This window comes from Lissotriton helveticus, chromosome 12 (genome assembly GCF_964261635.1).
Source record: "Lissotriton helveticus chromosome 12, aLisHel1.1, whole genome shotgun sequence".
Lineage (NCBI taxonomy): Eukaryota > Metazoa > Chordata > Amphibia > Caudata > Salamandridae > Lissotriton > Lissotriton helveticus.
In genome coordinates, this window is record NC_136073.1 from 467,626,367 (window position 1) to 467,650,310 (window position 23,944).

General features: G+C 45.0%; 1 protein-coding gene across 2 annotated transcripts in view; it reads left to right on the forward strand.

The window, feature by feature from the left end:
- SLC38A8 (solute carrier family 38 member 8) overlaps positions 1-23,944 on the forward strand; it is a 401,988-nt gene that overhangs the window by 169,598 nt on the left and 208,446 nt on the right. For both annotated transcript variants that reach the window (XM_078671218.1, XM_078671219.1), the window contains exon 2: positions 17,713-17,911. In XM_078671218.1, coding sequence (XP_078527344.1) covers positions 17,713-17,911 — 199 coding nt within the window. The remainder of the gene's footprint in view (positions 1-17,712; positions 17,912-23,944) is intronic.

Here is a 23,944-nt window from a genome sequence, read left to right on the forward strand (position 1 = left end):
TAGTGTTACCTTTTTTTAAAAAGACTTATGGGGATTCACTGCCATATATTTTGTTTTGCTAAAATTTATTTCCAGGCCTTTAGTTTCACAATATGCATCAACAGTGTCTATTAAACATTGCAAACCTTTTGGGGTTTGGGTTAAGATAGTATCATCTGCAAATAAAAGTGCAGGTACTTATACCCCCCTAACTTGGGAGAATCATGTCCGCAGCACAATAGATATTCCGGTATATCATTCACATACAATGAAAATAGGGCGGGCACCAACACACATTCCTGCCTTTTGCCCCTTTTTACCTGAATTTGCTCCGTGAGTTCACCCCATCTGACTCAACCTGACCTTTGCAAAATTTTCCTCATGCAACCTTATATTTTGCATGAGTATTTCCCCCGGTAACCCTTGATTTTGTAGGGATTACCAGAGGAGATTTCTAGGGATGAGATCGAAGGCGGCCTTCAAGTCAACAAAGGCGATATACAGTCTTTAAGCTGGGACATCTGTACATTTCCAACTCATGCGGAGGAATCTAAAGACCTGGTCAATTGTGCTAGTGTTGGCTCTAAAGCCAACCTGATATTTTGATAAAATACTATTCTCCTCAATCCAATCATTTAATTTCATTAATTTGTCGAGCATATATTTTTAGTAAAACATCTATTAAACAAATCGGTCGATAATGCAAAGGGTCTTTGCGATTTCCTTTCTTAGAAATTTTTGTAATTTCAGCCTCTTTCCATGATCCTGGTATTGGTGCACCGGTGGCGACTGAATTACATAAAAAGTGAATATAAGGGCCCCAAACCTCTTTATCATGCCTCAATAGATCTTCTGGTATCTTATCTGGGCATGGTGCTTTTCCCGGCTTTACTGCATCATTGCTACCAAAGTATCTTCCCAGCTAAAATGTAAAGGTGCTGTAGTTGGGACTAATACATAATTTTGTATATTAAATTCTGTAACACTCGTAGATATTGAGTAAAGGCGGGAAAAGTGGCTGACCCAAGTTTTAGCATCCAGAAAAGGTTCTTGCTACATCTTCCCGCCTTGTTACCCTTAGAGATCAGTCGCCAAAAACCAGAGTGGTCCTTGGCTTTGGCTGCACTAATCCATTCAGTCCATATGTTCTCATCCCAATTTTTCTTAGTTTGTAATAGTAATCTCTTGTACTGACCTTAAGGGAGAAAATAAATCGGTATATTTCTAGTTTTTGTAGCCAAAATGAGTTCCCTTTTTGCCCCACAGCACTCTTTATTGTACCAGGGGTTCTCTAGTTTACCTATTTCAGTTTTCGCCTTTTTACATTCTTTAGAAATCCTACTCAAAATAGGAGTCAGTGCATCTACCAATGCATGGCATATGTTCCTAATTGGAAACTCTGATGCAGGCAAATCTACGTATGGAAAAATAGTATCTACAAAATTATCATAAATCTGCTTCATGTCCTCATCACTTCCTCCTACTGAAGGCCATTTTAAGGCCTTCCGTTTATTGCTTAGTAATGGTTCAATGACACTAGTTAGTATCTTCATTATTCAAAGATATTGATTCGAAGAAATGAGCTGCTAGTGTCCAACATAGGGGATAATGATCACCGTCAGTTCTATTCTCTACCACCACATCAAGCAAAATTGGCCAAAGGCCAATAGATACTAATATATAATCAATACTACTCTTACAGTTTCTCCTACTAAATGTGGCAGTATTCAGACTATCAGAAGGCAAGAAGTCAAATTATATTATATAGCCTGTGGTGTTGATAATGATTTTCCCAGTATTTTGTTGCTTCTACATAAATAATGGGCTGAAATGTCTTTTAAAATAATTGGAAGGGGCCCGCCCCTTTTAGAAATTGGGTATCTTCCTGCCTTTAGAGAAATACCTGTTTTTTCTATGTTAAAGTGGTGTTATTGCAAATAAGGTCAATATGCACTTTATACCAGATAAATGCCTTTTTAGGTCTCGCCTGCTGACTGCGCATGCATTGTCGCTGTGAGACATATGGTTTACCATAAGGGTCTTTGAGCCAGCCCATTGCTTACCATTCATTGGCTTAATTGTCATTTGTATTCTTATTTGTTGTCTTCTAATTGTCCGGAGCTTGCGCATGTGACTTCCTGATCCTTAGTACGGAGCAACTTTACCAAGTACTGCTCGCTTTAGTTTGATAAGTGTGCTCCTGCTGTTCATCCACTGATTGCTGTGATTGAGGTGCTATTTTCTTTATTCTTTCGGTCCCCCTGCTTCTTCCCCACCAATTGCTCGTGTTGGTTCTTTGCTATCTTCCCCACCCACTGTACGTGTTGCTTTTTCCCCCACCCACTGTACGTGTTGCTTTTTCCCCCACCCACTGTATGTGTTGCTTTTTCCCCCACCCACTGTACGTGTTGCTTTTTCCCCCACCCACTGTACGTGTTGCTTTTTCCCCCACCCACTGTACGTGTTGCTTTTTCCCCCACCCACTGTACGTGTTGCTTTTTCCCCACCCACTGTACGTGTTGCTTTTTCCCCCACCCACTGTACGTGTTGCTTTTTCCCCCACCCACTGTACGTGTTGCTTTCCCCCCCCACTGTACGTGTTGCTTTCCCCCCCCCACTGTACGTGTTGCTTTCCCCCCCCACTGTTCGTGTTGCTTTCCCCCCCACTGTTCGTGTTGCTTCCCCCCCACTGTTCGTGTTGCTTTCCCCCCCACTGTTCGTGTTGCTTTCCCCCCCACTGTTCGTGTTGCTTTCCCCCCCACTGTTCGTGTTGCTTTCCCCCCCACTGTTCGTGTTGCTTTCCCCCCCACTGTTCGTGTTGCTTTCCCCCCCACTGTTCGTGTTGCTTTCCCCCCCACTGTTCGTGTTGCTTTCCCCCCCACTGTTCGTGTTGCTTTCCCCCCCACTGTTCGTGTTGCTTTCCCCCCCACTGTTCGTGTTGCTTTCCCCCCCCCCACTGTTCGTGTTGCTTTCCCCCCCCCCACTGTTCGTGTTGCTTCCCCCCCCCCACTGTTGGTGTTGCTTTCCCCCCCCACTGTTGGTGTTGCTTTCCCCCCCCACTGTTGGTGTTGCTTTCCCCCCACTGTTCATGTTGCTTTTCCCCCACCCACTGTACGTGTTGCTTTTTCCCCCACCCACTGTACGTGTTGCTTTTTCCCCCACCCACTGTACGTGTTGCTTTTCCCCCACCCACTGTACGTGTTGCTTTTTCCCCACCCACTGTACGTGTTGCTTTTTCCCCACCCACTGTACGTGTTGCTTTTTCCCCACCCACTGTACGTGTTGCTTTTTCCCCACCCACTGTACGTGTTGCTTTTTCCCCACCCACTGTACGTGTTGCTTTTTCCCCACCCACTGTACGTGTTGCTTTTCCCCACCCACTGTACGTGTTGCTTTTTCCCCACCCACTGTACGTGTTGCTTTTTCCCCACCCACTGTACGTGTTGCTTTTTCCCCACCCACTGTACGTGTTGCTTTTTCCCCACCCACTGTACGTGTTGCTTTTTCCCCACCCACTGTACGTGTTGCTTTTTCCCCACCCACTGTACGTGTTGCTTTTTCCCCACCCACTGTTCGTGTTGCTTTTTCCCCCACCCCACTGTTCGAGTTGCTTCTTGCCCCAGTCGAGTTGCTTCTTGCCCCAGTCGAGTTGCTTCTTGCCCCAGTCGAGTTGCTTCTTGCCCCACCCATTGTTGGTGTTGCTTTTTGCCCCACCCATTGTTGGTGTTGCTTTTTGCCCCACCCATTGTTGGTGTTGCTTCTTATGCATCCCACACGCCTGCTTTCCGCGTTGCTGGCGGCATTGCGACTTTCCCGCCCGCTACTGGCATTGCGGCTGACACCCCCCACTCCGTCTGTTGCTTTTTGATTTTCCACGTTGCTTCTTATGCACCCCCACCCAGTGTTCACGTTGCTTTGCCCCCATCCATGTTACTTCTTCCCTACCACCTTCCTGTAGTCTGCATTGCCCCTCCAACTGCCATAAGAAAGGAAAAAAAGCGATACGACATGCTGGCCAGGTCATAGCACTGTTTTGCCTTCCTGTTGCTATTGTGCATTGCCAAGTCCCACCCTTCCTCTTGTTCTCCCTATTGCCCAGCCACACCCGCTATAAACAAGCACTATGATGCAGCCAGCTCTGGTGGCATCCTTCAGGTCTAGTTCTAGTTGCGTCCCGACCTGTAGGAATGTTTGAAAGTGTATGATGCTCTTGAATATTCAGATGGAAAATAAAACATCCCACCAACCTTTTCATCGAGCCCTCTTCTGGTTATGAATGACATTAATTTCTTTAGACGGAAGTAGCTTTAAAAAGTAGCAGCGATGATGTCTGGCCGTGTGTACTTATTCCTGTGCGGTAAAAAAACAACAAAAAACATGGCTTTTTGACAAACTTATTCCTGCATTATGGTTGACAAGCAGCCAGGTGTAGATAGTTACAGCCATTCCCAGTATGTAATTCCCCACCACAGTGTATTCTGGGACTTGTAGTTTCGCTCCCTACATACTGCCCCACAAATCCCACAATGAAGTGATTTGACTAATCTCGAAAGAGAGCACTGGGCATGCGCCCACAGCATGCAGACTCTTGGTAGCTCTGCATTGTCCAGCGTCACCCCGACATGCATACATTCATCAAAAGCACATGGTGAAGGTGATGCTCCTGTAATAGTACTTATGCAGTAGGCAGCAGAGTTAGCACTGGCACCAGATATGTCTTGGTGCTGTGGCTTTGAGTGGGGCCTCTGATGTACAGCAGCCTTTCTGTTCACGCTCACCCATCACAGATATGCTGTGGTGCTCTTCGAAATCTACCTGGGGGACCTGGACGGGGTACTGGATGCTTCTGGCATTTTCACAGCACTCCCCGGCTTCATGTCTTGGCACTTTTTTCTGAATTAACTTTTAACCATTCTGCACAGTGACCCTTCTGCACAACATGAACAAAAGACACGTGCAAAGTCACTAGCTTTCACAAAGGCTAGATCTGTTGGATTTGCTAGTGCTTGTTTGGAATACTTGGAACAAAACCAGAACAGTATTAATATCACTACTTATTGCCAAAGGAAAAATGAACATACGTCTGGGTACTTTTTTATTAAAATGTTTTGAGCTGGGAAATTCCCAAGAGGCTGTATCTTCTGACAAATTGCTGATTATTCACGGCAGTGGGGCTGGTCTGCCTCTCATGCTATTTAGTACTGCGACACTCTCTGAGAGTAGACTTGACAAGTTGATGAAGTAAGGTGAAACCGACCCAGCCGTGTAGTGTGCTCTTTTTGATGTCCCGATTCTCCAGTGCCATTCATATGCCATGCTTACACCCACTGACCCTTGGTGGAGCTTCTGAAGAATGATGTTGCGTCAGTCGGCCTCACCGCAACACTCCACATGATGCCACTTAATTCTTTTTGCCACTGATAGTTCTTTTCTACACCTTCCTGGAATGAGGTGCTGTAGATGTGGCACCATTCACTAGGTTGAAGCCTTCTAAAGACATCTTGGGGACATTGAAAAAGTTTCCCTCTAAATGCATTCCACCCATTGCTTACTATTTACGTTGCGGTTTGTTACTCACATTTGCTTGCTTCTGTTTGCTGGATTTATTTGTTTTAGGCTGCCCAGCTTGAGTTCTCCCTCCTGTGAAGCATCCCTTGTTTACTGTAGCTTTCTGAGTACTCCATTTATGTAAACAGGTCTTTAAGTCTAGTTCTTATGATGCCATGTTCGTATGTCACATTTGCTGTACATTCAAAGCGAGGTCTAATGTCAGTATGAGAAGGAGTTGGGGACTGGGAGCCAATTAGTTAAGCAGGTCCTGCACACGTGGCCCCAATAAAGTATGAAAAACAGGAGGAGTGCAGTTCCCAAGGAAAGGAAGGGGATAGGAAAGACAAATCCTTTGTCATGTTGCCCTCACACACCCCGAGGGGTGTCAAGCTTCATCATTGGGCCTTGCTCCTCGTTGGGCCGGCGCTGCAATGCTCTACGGGCTCACCGTTTCCGGGGCTCTTTATCGGAGATCTTTTTTAGAAGCCGTAGGGTGCGTGCGGGTGTGGGGGCAGGGACATTGTGTGTGCACTTAGGTGGTGATATATATATAGGCAGTATTATTTGGTTTTCCTGAAGCAAAATGCTAGTGTGCTTGATTTCTCAGTATATATTTTCTACTTGGGTAGTTACTTGGTTGACTATGGTGGTTCCTTTTTTTCCAATAAAGGCATTTGTGCCACCAGTTTGTGGCAGGTTGTAGTGTATATGTTAATTTCTGTTTTTAATAAATGTAAGCTGTGTGCATAGAACATATGACTAGTTACCAAGTCACATTAAAGAAGAGTATTCAGATAGTATTATAGAGACCACCCAAGTTAACTCCATCTCTCCTGAAATATTGTTTAATTTACTTTTTGTGTGCAAACGGGAACTTCCCCCAAGAAATGCGGTGCCTAATAAGAGTAGCATGATAAATAGGGTATTAAAACAGTTTGGATGGTAAGCCTTAGGAGTTTTGTGGGTTGATGCCAGGTAAATGGTGATTGAAAGACCATGCATAGACCTACCAAACCTAAAAATACATATTTAGAATGAGTGTTTTGACGGTGCAGAGTTGGGAGGGTAGAGCTAGATGGATTATTTGTGACAGTTTTACAAGTTGAAAGGTAAGCCTTAATAAGGGCAGTCTTCAAGTGGAAATGGAGGCAATGTTGTATCCATCACTTGAGAAGGCATATCAGAGAGGCACGAGAAGAATGAGCATAAAGTTCAGATCTGTCGCGCTCGAGTCCCTGTGTGGGTAACAACTGAAATGTTAGGCAATGGTCCAGATGTGGCTTTAAAAACAAGGATAAGTAGTTTGTATGTTACTATTTTTTGGTGACCGCTTCTCAGTCTGCTGACAGTATGTTCCTGAGAAGACTGTAGGTTGCATAGGTCTCTTGCAGCAAAGTGCAGAACCACGTCCAATTGTGAAAGTTGTGATGGAGGCCATCCACTAGGCTTTTGCAGTAGACTAGTATGCTCAGATCAACTTCAGAGAGTAGTGTTTTAGCATTATGAACGTGGGGAAGGATTTTGTATCTTGGTATTTGTTTACTGGTGGCAGTGGCTGATGAAGGATGGATTTGATAAAGATATTTGATGACCTTTGTGGTCAGGGGGTGCTGTGCTATGCGTTATGTATCTACTTGAGGTTGTGTCCTTTGTCGGGAGTGGTAGGGGTGTTGTTCCTGAGATATTACCATGACCTGAGTGGACAGGATGTTGCAGGACGGTGCACAGGTTATTCTGTTGCTGTTGTGACATGTCTAGTGTGGCTGTTCCTTTAATAGTAGTGCTGTTGTCACTCAGGAGAATAGTGACTCAGTGGTTATTGTATTGCTGTGGTGTCCTCCTTATGTTTACTGCTGTGATTTATCTGGTCTTTATTTGTGGATAGTGTGCCTTGGAGGATGTTCTTGGGCATAGATCTTGTTCCAACAGTGCCTGAGGGCCAAAGCAGTGTAAACATGGGGTTTGAATAGGCAACATCTGGCTCCTGTTGGAGCTACTAACTGTAACCTAAATCTGAAGTAAAGACGCCTAATCAAATATATTTTGGGATTGATTTGCTCTAGTACCCGCTGAAGGAACCATTTGTTTTCTTTGGTGCGATATCTGCACTAGTTCGGCCGTTCTATTTTCCAATGGTAATTACTATTCCATTTCTCAAGCACTTGTGCACACAGTGAATTTCTGAATGTTTTAGAAATTGGTGATGAACTTACGTTCATTTGGTGACAGGAAATGCTTAGTTTGCAATAAAAATCTAATAAAAAAAATGCATCCGCTTATAGAGACCAGGCCGGTACTGCAGAAAGCTTTGGTTACTAAACATTATTAGAAATGGGGGTATCTCGTTGGCAATGGCTTGCACCGTTGTCCAACTAGGGACCCTTCTTCCTAGTCAGGGTAAGGGGGGGATACACTTCTAAAATAACCTGCTCATCCCTTTGGTAGCTTGGCACAAGCAGACAGGCTTATCTCCAAGGCAGTGTGTAAGGCAATTGTGCACACATATAGTAATACAAATGGACACCGCACCAGTTTAGAAAAATAAGCATTCTTTTCTAAACCAAACTAGACCACAATGACCAAAATCTAACACACCGTTATCAAGGTATGACTTTTAAAAGGTAAAACCGTTCTGTTTATATCAAACTATAGATGCAACACTTTTAACACTAAGTACCATGGATGCGTCCAAATCATAAAAACAGCCGCAGGGAAGGTGATGCGTTGGTTCATTACGCACGGGGAAGGTGATGCGTAGGTCCCTTGCTCCAGGGGAGGTGAGGCGTTGGTTCCTTACTGAAGAGGAGGTGATGCATCTGTTTCTTACTGTGCGGGGGGTGATGCATTGGTTTCTTGCTGCTGCCCCGGTGGTGTTGTAGAATTAGCGCCCAGGTGCGAAGCGTGGGGCTTCGGAATGCATCCGGTTTCGAGGCGTTGGTAGCAGTGGCGCTGCGCTGAACTCTCCTGTCGTGGTCCCACGATGCGATGGTTCTTGCAGTTGCACAGCAGTGCCTGCATGTGAGTCAGTGCGGTGATCTCCCTTTGGAAATTGGTGCACGAGACTCAGCTTGCGGCCAATTCTCCAGCTGCGGGCAGGCACTGCGTCTGTTCCTTCAGCAGCACGATGGTGATGTGTGAGAAATCTTCCCACATGACTGTGTTACATCGGAAACTGGTGCGGATGCATCACGCTCCTCTAGTTGCTTTCCTAAACCTGGGAGTGTATCTGGACCACTCCCTATCTTTGAAAGATCAAGTAGCAACCGCTTCAGGCACCTGCTTTTATATGCTGAAGCTTCTACGGATAGAGTTCCATCTTCCCCCCTTATCAGCACGCGAGACCCTGATTCAAGCTCTGGTAGTCAGTTGACTCAACTACTGTAATGCACGTTTAGCAGCTGCAAACAATACTGTGCTGAATAGGTTGCAAGTTGTCCAGCACACTGCAGTGCACCTGGCCCTCAATATCCCTCCTAGAACTGAATCTCTACCACTACTTTGACACCTCCTTTGGGTCCCTATCCGTGAAAGAATAAAGTTTAAAAACTCAGCTGCTTGGTCCATAAAACAATCAATGATAGGGGTCCTAGGTACTTGGTGGAAATACTCGTTCATTACCTACCAAGCAGATCTCTGGCTCTGGAGAGAAGGCTCTGATGGTTGTTCCTCAGTTTAACAAACTACGCACCAGTGGCAAAACCTTCTCCTACTTGGCCCCTCGATGCTGGAACTCTCTTCCCATCCACTTATGCAAGTGCCCGAATTTTGTCAAGTTCAGGAAACTCCTGAAAATTGACCTTTTTATCTGGTCGCCTGCTCCCATCTCTGTGCTGCCGTCTATAGCATGGAGATAGCCCTTCGGAGGTGATTCATGCGCCCTATAAATCCTTCCTTAATTCATTCTCAGCTACCAGCAGCAGGAACAACTTCCAGAAGCCTATCGCCAGAATAGGCACCTCTTGGCAGGTCAGAACTCCCAACAAGGCAGTTCAGGGGAGCTGGTGGTGAAGTCTTTGTGTCTCTGAGACTTCAGAAGTGGAGGCAAGCTCGGCTTCAAGCCCTTGCAGATCTTCTCCAAGCAAGATACCCAGCAAAGTCTTTGTCTTCTGCTTGGCAGAAAAAATCACTGCAGGCCAACCCCAGACAGCACGCAGCAAAGGGTCAGTTCTTCTCCTTCAGCTTTCTCAGCTCTTCTTCCTTTTGAGTCCAGATGTATTCTAAAGTTCGGAGGTCTGGGTCCCAATATTTATACTCCATTTATTTGTTCTCTTGTGACAGGGAGGCTCTGTGCTCAGTCAAAACCAGTTCTGTCCTCCCTGGTCCAGCTTCCCGGCAGGAGGTGGAGACCGCATTGTGTAAGGCAGACCATGCCCATTCAGGTGCAAGGAAATCTCCTCTTCCCTACTCTAAATGCGGCCCAGGTCTATGCGGCCCAACCCTTACTCATCTAGGAAAGGCAGGGCACACCTCCACACCCCCAGTGGCTGTCTACAGTGAATGCACATCCCAAGTCCCTGTCACTCCAAAGGCTGACAGTCAATCCACAAACCAGCAGAGGCACATAGGATGGCTAAGCAAGAAAATACCCACTTTCTAAAAGTGGTATTTTCAAACACACAATATAAATCATCTTTACTAAAAGATACATTTTTATATTCAGAGTACAGGCATACTTAACTCCATCTCTCTATCTTGCCCACCTGGAAAGTTTTATACTTAAAAGATGTTAAAAAATAAACTCCCATTCTATCCTGTGGGACAGGCAGCCTTTCACTAGTGAAAAACGAAATGCACTGTATTTTACTATCCTGACAGGTCACACACATCAGTACATGTGCTACCTTTTACATACACTGCACCATGCCAATAGGGGTTCCTTGGGCCTACCTTAGGGGTGACTCACATGTAATAAAAGTGAAGGTTAGGGCCTGGTAAGTGGGTGCACTTGCCAGGTCAACAGGGCAGTAAATACTGCACGCAGACACAGCAGTGGCAGGCCTGCGATCCCATTTGAAAAGCTTGTGTGAGTGGCACAATCACTGCTGCAGGCCCACTAGCAGAATTTGACTTACAGGCCCGGTCACACACAGTGCACTGTACTAGGGACTTAGTAGTAAATAAGCTTCTCATGGAAACGCCAATCTATAAACCCAATTTACAGGGAGAGCATATGCACTTTAGCCCTGATCTGCAGTGGTAAGGTGCCCAGAGTCTTAAAACCAGCAAAAACAGGTCAGAAACAGAATACCAAAAAGCAAACAGCCTGGGGATAAACCGACTCAAAAAGCCAGGACTAACAAACATCAAGGCTAAATAGTTTTGATTCCACCTCATCCACCGTCCACCACCCAACACTTTCCTGGCTCTTTAACTCACTCTTATAGGTTGTCAATTTTTCTCATTTCTACTGCTCTGTGTCAAAACCTGATATTAAATAAGGCCGGGTCCCTAAATCATGAGGGTAGGTGCGGACCACCTGCAACCATCCTGCAAAACCGCCCTGGCAATATCTAAGCAATGGTCTAGTGTACCACCACTATGAGGGCATTTGAGGCCGGGGTGTAGCTAAATATAATTTAAAAATGTTACTCAACATCCTATTATTTTAAGCATGGTGATCGCAGGTGCTTTACTTTCACTCAAACTTAAGTAGGGCTGCGTGAAAGAAACAACAAAACCAACCGAGAGAGAGAGAATCATTTGGTGTAACTCTAATACAAGTCCACTATTGTCATTACCAGGACCAAAATCCGCCATTCAGCCCTCACCAGAGACCATCATGGGCCATTATCTTAGGAAGTCCTTGGGGGTGTCTGAACACAGAATATCCTGAGTTCACAAAACATATTTTGCTTTTGGAATTTATTCTTGGAGTATAAGCCAGGGAAGTCTATTGTCACCTGTGCACAGTGTCTGGAAACTGTGTTTTATGGATAGCGGTGCAACATGCCTGCTGACTGTTGGTGACTAATTTGTGTTTCCAAAAAAAAGTGTAAGGATCCAAGGTGTTTCTCGGGTACCGACCACCAGAGCTGTCCTATATAGTTACTGTCTAATACCAAGGCTATTTAGTTTTGCTTCCACCTTATGCCTATAATCTCCACCACCAACACTTTTGTCCCCTTATCACTCTTGCTTGCATGTTCTTTTCCATCCCTGTTTTCTACCTTTTCAGTTTCCTATATTTTTCTTTCTCTTTAGTTCACCGTTTTCAACCATCCTCTTTTATGATGATGGTCAAAGTCAGACGATAGAAGCACAAGTCTCAGCATAAACCCACCTCCAGCAACTACTGGCATGCATTAAGTGCCACCACTTCTGCTGGCTCTTCTCAGACAGTGACTGATGAGAGGTGATGGCCCAAAACTGGTCCCAGGATTGTTTTTGGTCCAGGGAGGGCCTGGCTTGACAGTTCGGGCTGGACTGTTCCCATGAGGAACCGGGTCAAAACTGATCTGCAAATGGCTGCAACCAAACTGGGTGGTGTGGTGAGCAAAAGAACGATTGATTAAACCCAGATTTTTGTCACTGGGGTGAATGTTTGAATTGTTCGGCATTCAATCTGTCATTTATTCCTTTTGCTTTCGTGTCTCGGGGCACACTGAGGAGGCTTGAAAAGGGCATTGCAGGTGGCCTGTGAGAAAAAACTCCCACAGTGCAGCTTGGTGGCACCACTGCTGGCCTGAACAGTGAGGAATTGTAGGACACGAAGCCCTCCTCGATGGGTAGGACTATGGTCAAACCAGATGGGGTGCACTAATGTGCCAGGCCAAGATTTCCTCCTGAACAATGATAAACTGGTGAAAATCTTGGCAAAGAAGCATCACCTGCATTTGAGGAAAGTAGTGATCAGGCACTTGATTGCCACTGGCCACCACCTTTGCCTAGTTCCTATTTAAATTTATGTTCTCAGACAGATTAATGAATTATTGTGGTTTTTAAGACCAATGGTTTCAATGGTAGAAGGTTAACTTGATTCTGGGAATGGGCCTGTATTGGTGACACGCAGCACATTGCCATACCAAAATAGGAGACCTTTTGCTTCTAGAACACCAAGTGAATCATCTCGGGTTGAGGGGGTGGCCTTCAGTAATAGTTGCTGGTAATACCAAACCAAATGCCTTAATGTTCATAATCTCCGAAAAAAAATGAAAGACCTTAAAGCTAAAATTCTGACATGTGACCTGTAGGTATTCATATGGCACATGGGTCGCTGCACTATCTTTGCGCCTGGGACCTACAGCAGTGGACCACCTTCCCAGCTGCTGCGAAATAGGAATGCCAAAAGGTAGATAATAGAGCAAAGACATGTTAGTCCCCAAGCCGCCCTAAGTGTGCTAAGTTTTAATGCCGTCCCTCGAAGTGAGCTATAGGAGATCATAAAGATAAAAGGTTGATGGCTCTGTGAATTTTTTACTGTGCCCAGACCTCTAAGAGATTGCTCTGTCCACAATTGAGGTGGATCTTGACTTCTTGGGGACCGATAGGACACTGTTACTTAGAGATTTGTTAACCGACTGTCATGCTTTTTGAAGGAAAATTGAAAAGCTGTCGATGTCCAGTCCAACATGGCATGGAAGGTGTAAGGAGGATACACTTGCCTTCTAAAAACCTTTTCTTCAAAATAGGCGAGAAACGCTTACAGAGCAGCATACTCTGCCTAAAATACCTTTTCGAGTTTTCTGGCCCCTCTTTTGACCCTCCCAATCTATAAATATTGGGGAGAAACATGGCTGCATCCTTTAGGATTGGATCCTGGAGTATGGACTAGTTAATATATCTGATTGTGGTATTACGTCACAAGGACCACAGGTGTCCATCCATGCATCACTCCTGTTCTTTGAGTCTTTAGCAGTTACAAAAAAAATGCAGTCTTGCCCAGGAGTGCCAATGTCTCACACTTTCAACCATACTTGGATCTTTTGTAGGAACTGGGGCTTCCAAATGTCACTGACAAACTTACTGCTGGCCCTCCTGAATTTAGCCAAGGCAAACATTCCCACAATATGTCACATGCTCCCTATACAGAAACTAATTGAAAACCAGAGCAACGTGTTCTATTCCAGGGCAACTTTTGGTAAATGTGAATTTGTGAAAGAGTATTTGTACAAGGACTTGTTTACAAGCGAATGCACAGTACATAGCAAGGGAATTATTATTCACAGTTAATATCGAATCTCAAATCAACAAACCACGGTCCTGGCTTCCTTATATGCAAGCATCAGTTCAAATAATGAGATTCATTACTACAAATATTTGTAGGAAAAAAAAACATTGATGTTGATGTTCCGACCTGAGATTGCTTAGTGAGGTCTCTTCAGGACACGGATCTTAATGTAGATGGATTAACTGGGTAGGGAAGTTGCCTGGGAACTCAACTTGATTAAAAAACATCTTGGTCGCCTGTGAGTAATGGCGCCCATCTGATACAGGCAATTCAATTGTTGGACAGTATTGGCTGATATCTTCGACTCTGATTTGGTTTAGTATAGGCTGAGGCAACCTCTGTGGAGCCTCGAGCTCTCCAGAGAGTGACGCAAAGTCAAGAACTCTGGATCAGCAGAACTTCACCTTTTTCTCTTGACACACAATGGGTCTGTTGGCGTGCAGTGGCGGTTCCTCCGCTAAGGTGCAGCAGCTTTGCGGGCGGGGATGAGCTGCTCACACAGGAGCTGGGGTGTGTGTGTGTGGGGGGGAGTGGTGGGCACACTAAGTGCGCATGAATGCTCTCGGACCGGCCAAACAGTCATACGCACTATGCATATTCTCCACCCAGACTACATTACAGCCTGGGTGGAGAACATGCCCAGGCTCCCCCTGCCTGTCTGAGCGCCGAACCACAGTGCTCAGACCAATCACAATGCTGTATGGCAGCATTGATATTGGCTATGTGGAGCCTGCGTGCTTCCTGCTCTGGCCGGGAGAGATGACGAAGGAGGTGCACAGTTAAAGGTAAGTGCATATTTTATTTCCGTTCACCCCGCCATCCCAATCTGTGCCTTCCGCCACTGTTGGGGCGTATCTAGGGACATAGTGGGAATTTGTATTTTTGGATAGCTTTCATGTGAGAGGTACAACTTTTAGTTTTTATTGGTGTCTTTTCATTGATATTGAACTTTTGGGCACATTTATGTTTCCCATAGGGTTTCCAGAGGGCACTGACCTAGCCCAATGGAGTCCTTTCAGCCCACTACAAGGTATTAAGAAGATGGTATCTACCCTTGTGGATAGCATTTTATTCCCAGTATGGCTAAGTGAGTTAAGTGCTTGCTGCTGACACGTGTGTAACTTTCATGTCTCGAGCTTGAATCTCATCAAGTTTAATTTTCAATCCAGTCCATCTTTCTTTGCTCACAGTACCACTGTAGACCAAGGGTGGTCCTATGCAAATCTCTTTTGGCCCGGACTCTACAAGAATAGTCTGTATCGAAGTGCCTAGTCGCCACCCCTGTGTGTGGGAACACCTGAAACCCTACATGTTTTACCCTTGTTGGGTCTCCTCAATGAAGAGAAGCTTGGTTCTAGTGGTACAGAGAGTTATGAGACAGACACCTGCCCACACCCGTACCTCTTAGAGGGATTTATTGAGGACTCTGACTGCACTGCACTGAGACCCAACAAAGCCGACACATACTTGATGCCCTGTGTGCCTCTGTTACCTGCATTTACATTGTTTTTCATCTGGTGGGAATATGAGGTTCTGTAATGTATTGTTAGCAATGCGCATCGCCAATACGATTTAGGGAGTTTACTTCTACCTACCTACTTTTCGCACCTAGTAGGATAATAATTTATGTACCACTAGCTTCACATTATTCGTTATTTAATGGCTACAATTGGTCCCAAATTGCTGGTCTCCACTTCAGAATGGCTGTGACTTGTATTAAGTGTCATTTCTATGATGGCAAAGTTTTGAGTGTGACTTAACAACCTATTTCTAAGAAACAATCTTCTGAGACTTAAGTTTTCATTACTGTTGCAATTTATCAGGCCAAGAGTATGAATCCTCAACCGTGTATTGGCAGTGGGGCAAAGGATGGCAATGTTAGTCCTAAAGCCCCTAGTTTCTTCATAGGCTCACATGCAATCGAAAAATGCAATCACGTGTGATTACTTCTATATCGGTGACTATAGAACAATTTGTCGAGACCCATGGCCCACACATGTGTATATAGACCACCATTCTGGGAAGAAAAACTATGCGGTGTTGCTGCACCTGCAAGCGAGTAGAGTCCTACCCTCAGTAAACCACATGGCTAGGTGTGTAGGACAGAAAGCATTAAGAATTTGTAGGTGTTGGACTCGGAACTTCATTTCTCCTAAGCATGCCCATAGCCAAAACCAAGAGGGAGGCAACTAGCTGTTCATGTAATTCCAAAGTCCACATCTCGGCACGCCCGCCCCCCAAACATTCAAGTAGTCTGTTCACCAGGGCTAAACTGGCAAACGGACAGTTTTGCATCCTTAAGAGCCTTGCCCCTTAATGAAAGGGACTCCACGAGGCTCTCTCGCCCCGGCCATAATCACGGTTTCCCACAGATTGAGCTCTCCTGTCCTCACTTCAATACCCCTTTCACTGATCGATTGATGCAGTGGAGAGAAACAAAACTGCCCTGTGTGACGTCATATTCTTCTAGCCCGTGGTCAATACACTCCAACCCCCCTAGGACCACACTCTGAAAGACCATGGAAACTGACACTGTGCCAGGTTGCTGTTTTAATTTATAATAAGGGCACAGTTGCTGCCATAAACGTTTACATATGCATATATCCCCTGTATGTAGTGCTTTGGACATTATGCATTCTGTCCTTTATATGTATTCAAAGTTCAGATAAAAAATATTGGCGCCCACGACCCTAAGTATAACCAGCTCCTGACCATCCTTTGCTGCAGCTGCTCCTACTATGATGAATGACATACCCCTGTAATAAAACTGCACTCACTAGCTAATATCTTACTTGTTTTTGTTGTGTCCTAAAATAAATATGAATTCTTTATTTCGCCACATAGAAGACATGTAAGGAAATCCTTTTTGAGGGACTGCCGAGCAGAGGCGCTCATTCCCCTGTAGTTTCTGGAAATCACCCAAACTTAATCTGTTTTAGATGACCACTAGGAACCTGCAACTCCACAACTTATATGTTCAACATAGATTGATCTATGTGTAGTCCCTCCCACTGGCCACTGAGGTCTGTCATTTACCTTCCAAAATTCAGACGGTCAGCGTCTGGGAGATGAAAGATAACAGCCGTAGTTGTAAATCTGCTCTTTCTTTAGTGGAGATTTTTAAGGTTCTGCTCACATCAATCAGAGCAGGAGAAAATATGGATGGTATGGGGGTTCTTGGAAAAGACCAGTGGGCTGAAAAGGGCAGGTTTTAGGGCTGCTTTTTTAACGTTTTTGCTTTTCCAGGTTGGTTCAAACGACCTTCAGTTTTCTTGAGTGCGCCTTATGGAGTCATCAGGCACCATCACCCTTTGGTATATCATTTGAGTTGGTAAATTGAGGAGCTCTCTTCATTCACGTTTATACGAGTTTTTTTCTTAAAAATCTTTTGGGAGAGATCATCCATATCCAAGGTGCCTGGCGATGCACTCCCAGATGGTTGGTACCCTGATCGTTGTACCCCTTTGAAAGTTTGTATGATATTGGCACTCTGGTGCCCCAACAGTGAACTTCAGGTTCTATTTGGAGAAGGCGTGTTATGCAAATGGTATACCATAACACTAGTGTACTCAGAGCAGACTTACATTTGTTTTTCTTTGGCAGTGCAATAGAGCTAAAAAAGCTGTGGTGAGGATGAGTGATTATCTCACTGTTAACCCAACTTTAGTCTGATCTTTTAAGTCTTTGTTTGTTCTCTGGGGAAGTATTGTGTTTGATGGAGGGTGGTTGTACTCCCACATCCTTCTAAGGTAAGTATCTCATCCTTAGGACCACAATTGGAAAAATAAAGATTCCACAAAGATGTATGAGCGCTGCAGAGAAGTATGAAAGAACTCTTCTTGCAATCATTTGAAACTGAAACTAGGACCTCCAGAACCCAACAACTTTTAGGTTCTAAATAGTAGACCAGACGTGATGTACCAAAAAGTGCCTGCAGGATATTTTGAGTTCACGTGTTCTATTATTGACTAATGCTGCCATGTGTGACTTGACCATGTTGCTTTTTGTCTCCTCAGGTCTCCTTGATCTTCCTGATCAGTGGTCTTGTGATTCTGGGATACGCCTCATCGATCAGCAAGCAAACTACATACCAGGGCGTGGTGAGGGAGGTCTGCAGTCCGGGTCTTGGGAAGCTGTGTGAAATCTGCTTTTTGTTTAATCTCTTCATGATCTCTGTGGCCTTCCTGAAGGTAGTAGAAGATCAGCTGGATAAATGTAAGTTTGATTTGGTTCTTTCCTGAAATTTTGATACTTTCTCGACTGCACTCTAATATCCACTGTAGGCGGAGGGAGCACACTGGTGGCACATTAGCCCAAGTCCTCCCAAGTGTATCATGGTGTATGTCTTTCATTGTAGCGTTACTAGTCGCATGCGTAGTTTTCTGACAAATATTATCTGCCTCTCAAACCAAATGGACAACTCCCTTCTGACCAACGGCAGCTACCACGTAACGCATGTCTGCAGATGGCTTCCACTGGCTGTGCTGATGTTTGATGGTGAACAACTTTACTTGTGGCTTTTCATCATCAACTGAGAAAGTGGCTATTGAAATGGATCGCTCTCATCGTGGGGTCAAGACCTCCAGGATAAAGGACGAATGTTGCTTTCTACGCTTGACGGTTGTGTGCACTTTGGGGGTGATTTACCAGAATCCTTATTGATGTCTCCTGGAGCTTCAGAGATATAGGTTGAAAGAGCAAGTGTTAGAATGGAGAACTGTGGAACTCTGTAGGGTTAAGGAGTTGGTTCCAGGAAGATCTGACTAATCTGTCGTTGTCGAATACTCGGGTAGGATTCAAGCCACTTTATTACTTTATCTTTGATAGTAATGCACTGTGATAAAGATTGTAAAAGGATGTCAAAAGTTCCCCCTCGTGGAGGATGCTGAATCATGGCCTATGATTTGCAAGATGCCTGTTTTCAGTGCTGCTTGCAGCTCTGAAACCAGAATGTCATCCGTAAAGTTTTGCACTGAAGGCAGATATACGAAAGTAGTATATCTTTACATCCTTCGGACTGCTGTGACCAGAGAGAGAGGGAGAGTCTTTGTAGTTTGCCTAAAAACCTCTCATGTCCACAGTTAACAAATGCCCTGTACCTTAAATTGAATTCCCATGGTGTGCCGACCAGACCAACGTGAGAATGAAAAAGCGAATAAAAAGTTGGCTTTGAAGGAAAGTTGTGCAATAAAATATCTGGCTTTAGGTTTAGTGGGTCATTTGAACCATGCTGAATGTTTGCTTAGTTATGCTAGGTGTTTCTGAGGGCGTTTATTTTTTTTTATTTTTTATTATGTGGCAACTCAGACCATAGGAAACAAAAATATAGAGAAATGAAATGGAGAACAACAAAGTACTGGAGCTTTTCTTTTCTGAAATGCTAAGGGGTGACCGGTTTCCCTGAGTGCTGGCTGACCTGGAGACGCATACTGCAGTCCGCAGTCAGGGTACCCCCCAAGCACCCCCTTTATCTGTCCACAGGAACCAACACGGTGGCAAAGACCCTGAAGGTCCATTGGAATGCAGTTACTGCCCACCCCTGCGCCTTGAGACCCTTCCGGGTGAGTAGCACGCTTTACAAATCCCTGATTGATTTACACTGCTGATTAAGGACACCTTGGCGGCGAGCTCTGATGTTCGTTGTTTTCTATATGTGGCGAAATGGCACCTTTCCACAATATTTACTTTTTGCAGGCCAATATAGTAAAGGAAAGAATCTGTAATTTACACAAGTTTCACATCATTTGATTTCCCACACCTGCCCTTTTCAAAAATGTGCAAAGTTTGTATGTGTACTGGGTGTCTGGTGAGCCGAGACACAAGAATTCCAGACCCCTCTTTTGTGAAATGTCAATGACAAACGGTATCTAACCTTCTCAATACAATTTATAAATAAATGAATACAGTTTTCTAGGTCTCACCTAGGCAGCGCACATGCGCTGTCTCTCCGAGACATCAATTAATTTGTATCAAGGGTGAAACTCCGCCTTTTGCCTGGGAATTTCTCCTAGCTCTTGCCATTTGTAAACACTGGCATTGCTATTCTTGGAGGGCTTATTATTGGCTGCAGATCCAATGAGTCCCTTCCATTTATTCTGGAAGCAGCACCACCTAACTACAGTTTTCGTCCGCTCTTGTTGTTAATGTGTGTCCGAGGGGAACTTTCTTCTTTTTTTTTTTTATAGGGTGGTGGAAGAAAGAGGTGCAAACTGGAGTAAAATCTAGGCAGCCTTGGCATATGGAAACCCTGGCATTCAGCATCGCTGGAAGCGGGGCTCCTAAGAAAAACAATTGTCATTATGCACTTATTGCTTTACACATTATTGATGTGCAGTAGGTAACGACTCGATTACATTTATGTGACTGTGATTGCTGCAGCGACGCTACTTCCACAGAGTTATTTGCTCGTGCATCTTCAAGTAGAGTTTATGATGGGATGACCTTTATCCTGAATAATGCTCCTTCAACTTCAGTCAGGGCCACTTGAAATATGCAATTGTGCAGCTGCAGCGTTTTGTACATAATTATGGATGCATACTTTGCTAATTTTGACCCCCAAACATTGTTTCTGGCTCAAAGGGTCAAAAGTTACTAAAAACACAGCTACAAGTGTTGCCACACAGCTGAAAGTCAGTCGCAAATTTTGACTGGTTACTTTTCAGATGTTTATTGCTGCATTTGGGTGTTAAACTAGTACTAATAATGTGGACTCTTTTCCCAGACAATGTTAACATTTGTAAAAATAACAAAATAACTCCAACTCGTGGCATCAGCCGTGTTATCTACATCATGATTGTTAAATAGGGAAGTAGATTTTAACCTTATATCAATAAATGTGAGACAAGAGCGCAGAACCTGAGGAATAATCCTCAAATTCCTTGGCACTCCCTTGTAACCTTGCAACCTTTTACATGTAACTTCCATCACATTCTTAAGTGAAGTGCCCTGTAGATCTTCCTGTACTTTTCGGCATTACATAAGATTACAGAATTTATGGTTCAAGGAAACAATGCGCACCTGAGCACCTTTGATAAGAGATCACAGTGGCAGGACACTCTGAGCCTCAATTATCTCCCCTCCACCCCGTGTTTCACACCTGGTAAACTGAGGCGCCAGGGTGTGGCATTCGCTCCCCTTTATGAGTTTCATAGTAAGAACAAAGAGTTAACAAGGTAATACTGCACGTTTCCCACACCTTGTACTGCAAAACTAGTCAAGAATTCTAGGTAAAATGTGTTGGGAGAAGCACTCCTACAACCATGCAAATGCAGGGCCCCAAGTGGGATGAAAAAAACCGGGGGGGTCTCAAAGTGCGTGGCCGATGGATATAAGGGCGTGGCCTAAAAAACACAAGCCAAAAATCCGTGCCTAGCACAGTGCTCTGCCTGACCCACCGGCAAAAAAATGGTGGGGAGCCACGGCCAACTGCCAACCCGGTCAAGGGAGCCACGGGTCAAAAAAGTTTGGGAACCACTGGTTTAGCCCATTGGAAAGTTGTCTTGTCTTTCAAACTATTCACTTCAGCGGTAGGGAGGGTAAGATTAAGTATCGAGGATTTAGCGGAATTTACCTTAAACCCCGCCACCTGTTTGAAGCGGCTAAATTCTCCCTGTGCCGCCTGCAGCAAGGATACCGGGTTCGTATGCATGAGCAGGATGTCATCGGCAAAGAAAGATGCCTTGTGCCCAAATCCGATAAAGGGGACGCCTCAGATTTCATCGTTGTATCTGACCCTGATCCCCAGGAGTTCAATACTGAGGGCAAATAGGAGGGGCAAGAGGGGGCACCCCTGTCGGGTGCCTCTTCTCAGGGGGAGGAAGGGCAGCCGTTGACCATCACTCGAGAGGTGGAGAGGTGGTAGTTGAACTTCACCATATTAAGGAATGTATCACCAAACCCAAGCTTCTGCATAGTTAAAGAGGAAAGTCCAATCCACTCCATTGAATGCTTTCTCCGCATCCAAACCCACTAAAACTGTGGGGATTTTAAATCTAGAAGCCTTCTCAATCAGGTGGATGGTGCGTCTGATGTTGTCATACGTTTGCCTGCCTTTTATAAATCCCGACTGGTCAGGGTGTATTGGCTCTGGCAGCAGATTTTCAAGCCGCGCTGCTAAGATTGCGGAGTAAAGTTTTGGGTCTAGATTAAGAAGCGCAATGGGTCTATAGGAGCCGCAAAGTTGTAGGTCTTTACCTCCCTTTCCCTCGTCCTCTGTTTAGGATCAAATTAAGTTGAATGCACTTCCCTCTCAGTACTGCCTTAAATGCATCCCAGTTCTGCGGGGATGTGTCTTGCGGGTCATTGTACGTGAAGAAGTCAGCGATGGCAGCCCTTATGTCCTCCCTTGCAACCGCATCCCGAGTGAGAGCTAGAGGGAAATACCGCCGAGAAGGCCCTGTAGAAGGCCCGCTCCAGGAAAGGCCCAGGGTTATCAGGCTGTGGTCTGAGACCGCTATTGGAAGTATCTGTGCAGCCTGTACAGCCCCCAGGAGGGATTGGCTGACAAAGATGTAGTCATTTCTGGAGTACGTCCGATGGACATGGAAGAAATGTGTTCAGTCCTTTGTAGTAGGGTGAATGAATCACCTGGCATCATTTAACCCCAGATCAGTTATTTTCTGTCTAACACTATTTGAAAAGGTGTTCATAGCCGCCCTATTAGTACTGGTGCTGTCGAGAGACCCATGCCATGTAAGGTTAAAGTCCCCCATGAGTACCGTGGGACCTTCAGCGAAACCCGCTATCTGATCAGGAGTATGGGAGAGGAATACAGATTGCCCTGAGTTAGGAATGTATAGTGAGATAAACGTGCATAGCGTGCCTCTCAGTCGTCCCTTAACCATTAATAATCTCCCGTCTCGGTCTGTTTTGATACCCTCGGGCTGAAATTTTATTGTGCTATGGAAGAGTAAAGCAACTCCGCTGTGTTTAGTGGCTGCGGGTGATGTGTAAATCAACGGGTATGTCCTGTGACGCAGCCTAGTGACTTCTGCCCTCTTTAGATGTGTCTCCTGCAATGCTACTATTTCAAATTTGCGGTCCGTTAAATATTTCCAAATTTTCTGGCGCTTCTGGGGGGAATTCAGCCCGTTGACATTCCAGGAAGCTCCATTAACCATCAGGAAGGATGCTCCCACCCCCCTCCCCGTTCGGGCCCAGAGACCCCAACGCCGCAGGCCAAGCCATTATAAATAGGCAACATGACAATCGCCCCATCTGGACCCACATTCCTCCCCCAGCAAGACCATAATGCAATAAGCCTGGCAGTAAAAAAAAAGTAAACCACCCCCTTCCTCCCGACAGTCACCACCAGCACCCCACGAAACTTCCCCAAAAACGAAAGGCCGGCGGACCAACAGGTCCTCGGCACTGGCATCCTCCAGGAACAAAAGGAGGAATAGTGGGTAGCACGGGCAAGGCCCGCACCCCCGATCGCAAAGCCATGAGTTACTAGTGAGCAGTACAGTGCTTAGTGGAAGAAAATAAAAACCTCAGTGTCCTTAGTGATCATAGAAATTAGAAGCTTGAGCGGTTAGGGCCTAGCACCTTGGCGCACTAGTTGATTATACAAACATGAGTGTAGAATATTATTATAATGCAAACGGGAGCACACTGCCTGAAGGCCACAAACAAATAAAACAATAAATGCAAATAGGAGGAGCGCCAAACAGTCTCAAAATGTGCAACAATCCATTATATGGAAGTCTTCCAATAATAAGTCCTTAGGCAGTAGGTTGAGTTCAAGGAAATTCTTTCTCCTTTATTTCAATGATCACAGTTTGATATCCAAAATCAAAACCGTCAATCTTCTTCTCTATTGTATCCATTCGAATCACAAGATCATTTCAACATTATACATCAGCCGACACGTTTCGTCCTCATGGGACATCATCAGGGCTGAATGTTGCATTGTAATTATGTAGCATATAATTATGTGGCACTGAGTGGTATTGTGCGGAGTGTATGTTGTATTCAGTAGAGTGGTATTGTGTGGCGTGTCAATTATGTGGCACTGAGTGGTATTTGGAGTGTATGTTGCATTGAGTGCAGTGTAATTATGTGGCGTGTAATTATGTGGCACTGAACGGTATTTGGAGTGTATGTTGCATTGAGTGCAGTGTAATTATGTAGCATATAATTATGTGGCACTGAGTGGTATAGGTGTTTGAAAGGGGGGTGTAACAAGAGTGAGGTGGTGTGCGAATGGAGGTAGAGAAGGAAATGGGTACTGGAACTGACTAGCAAGGG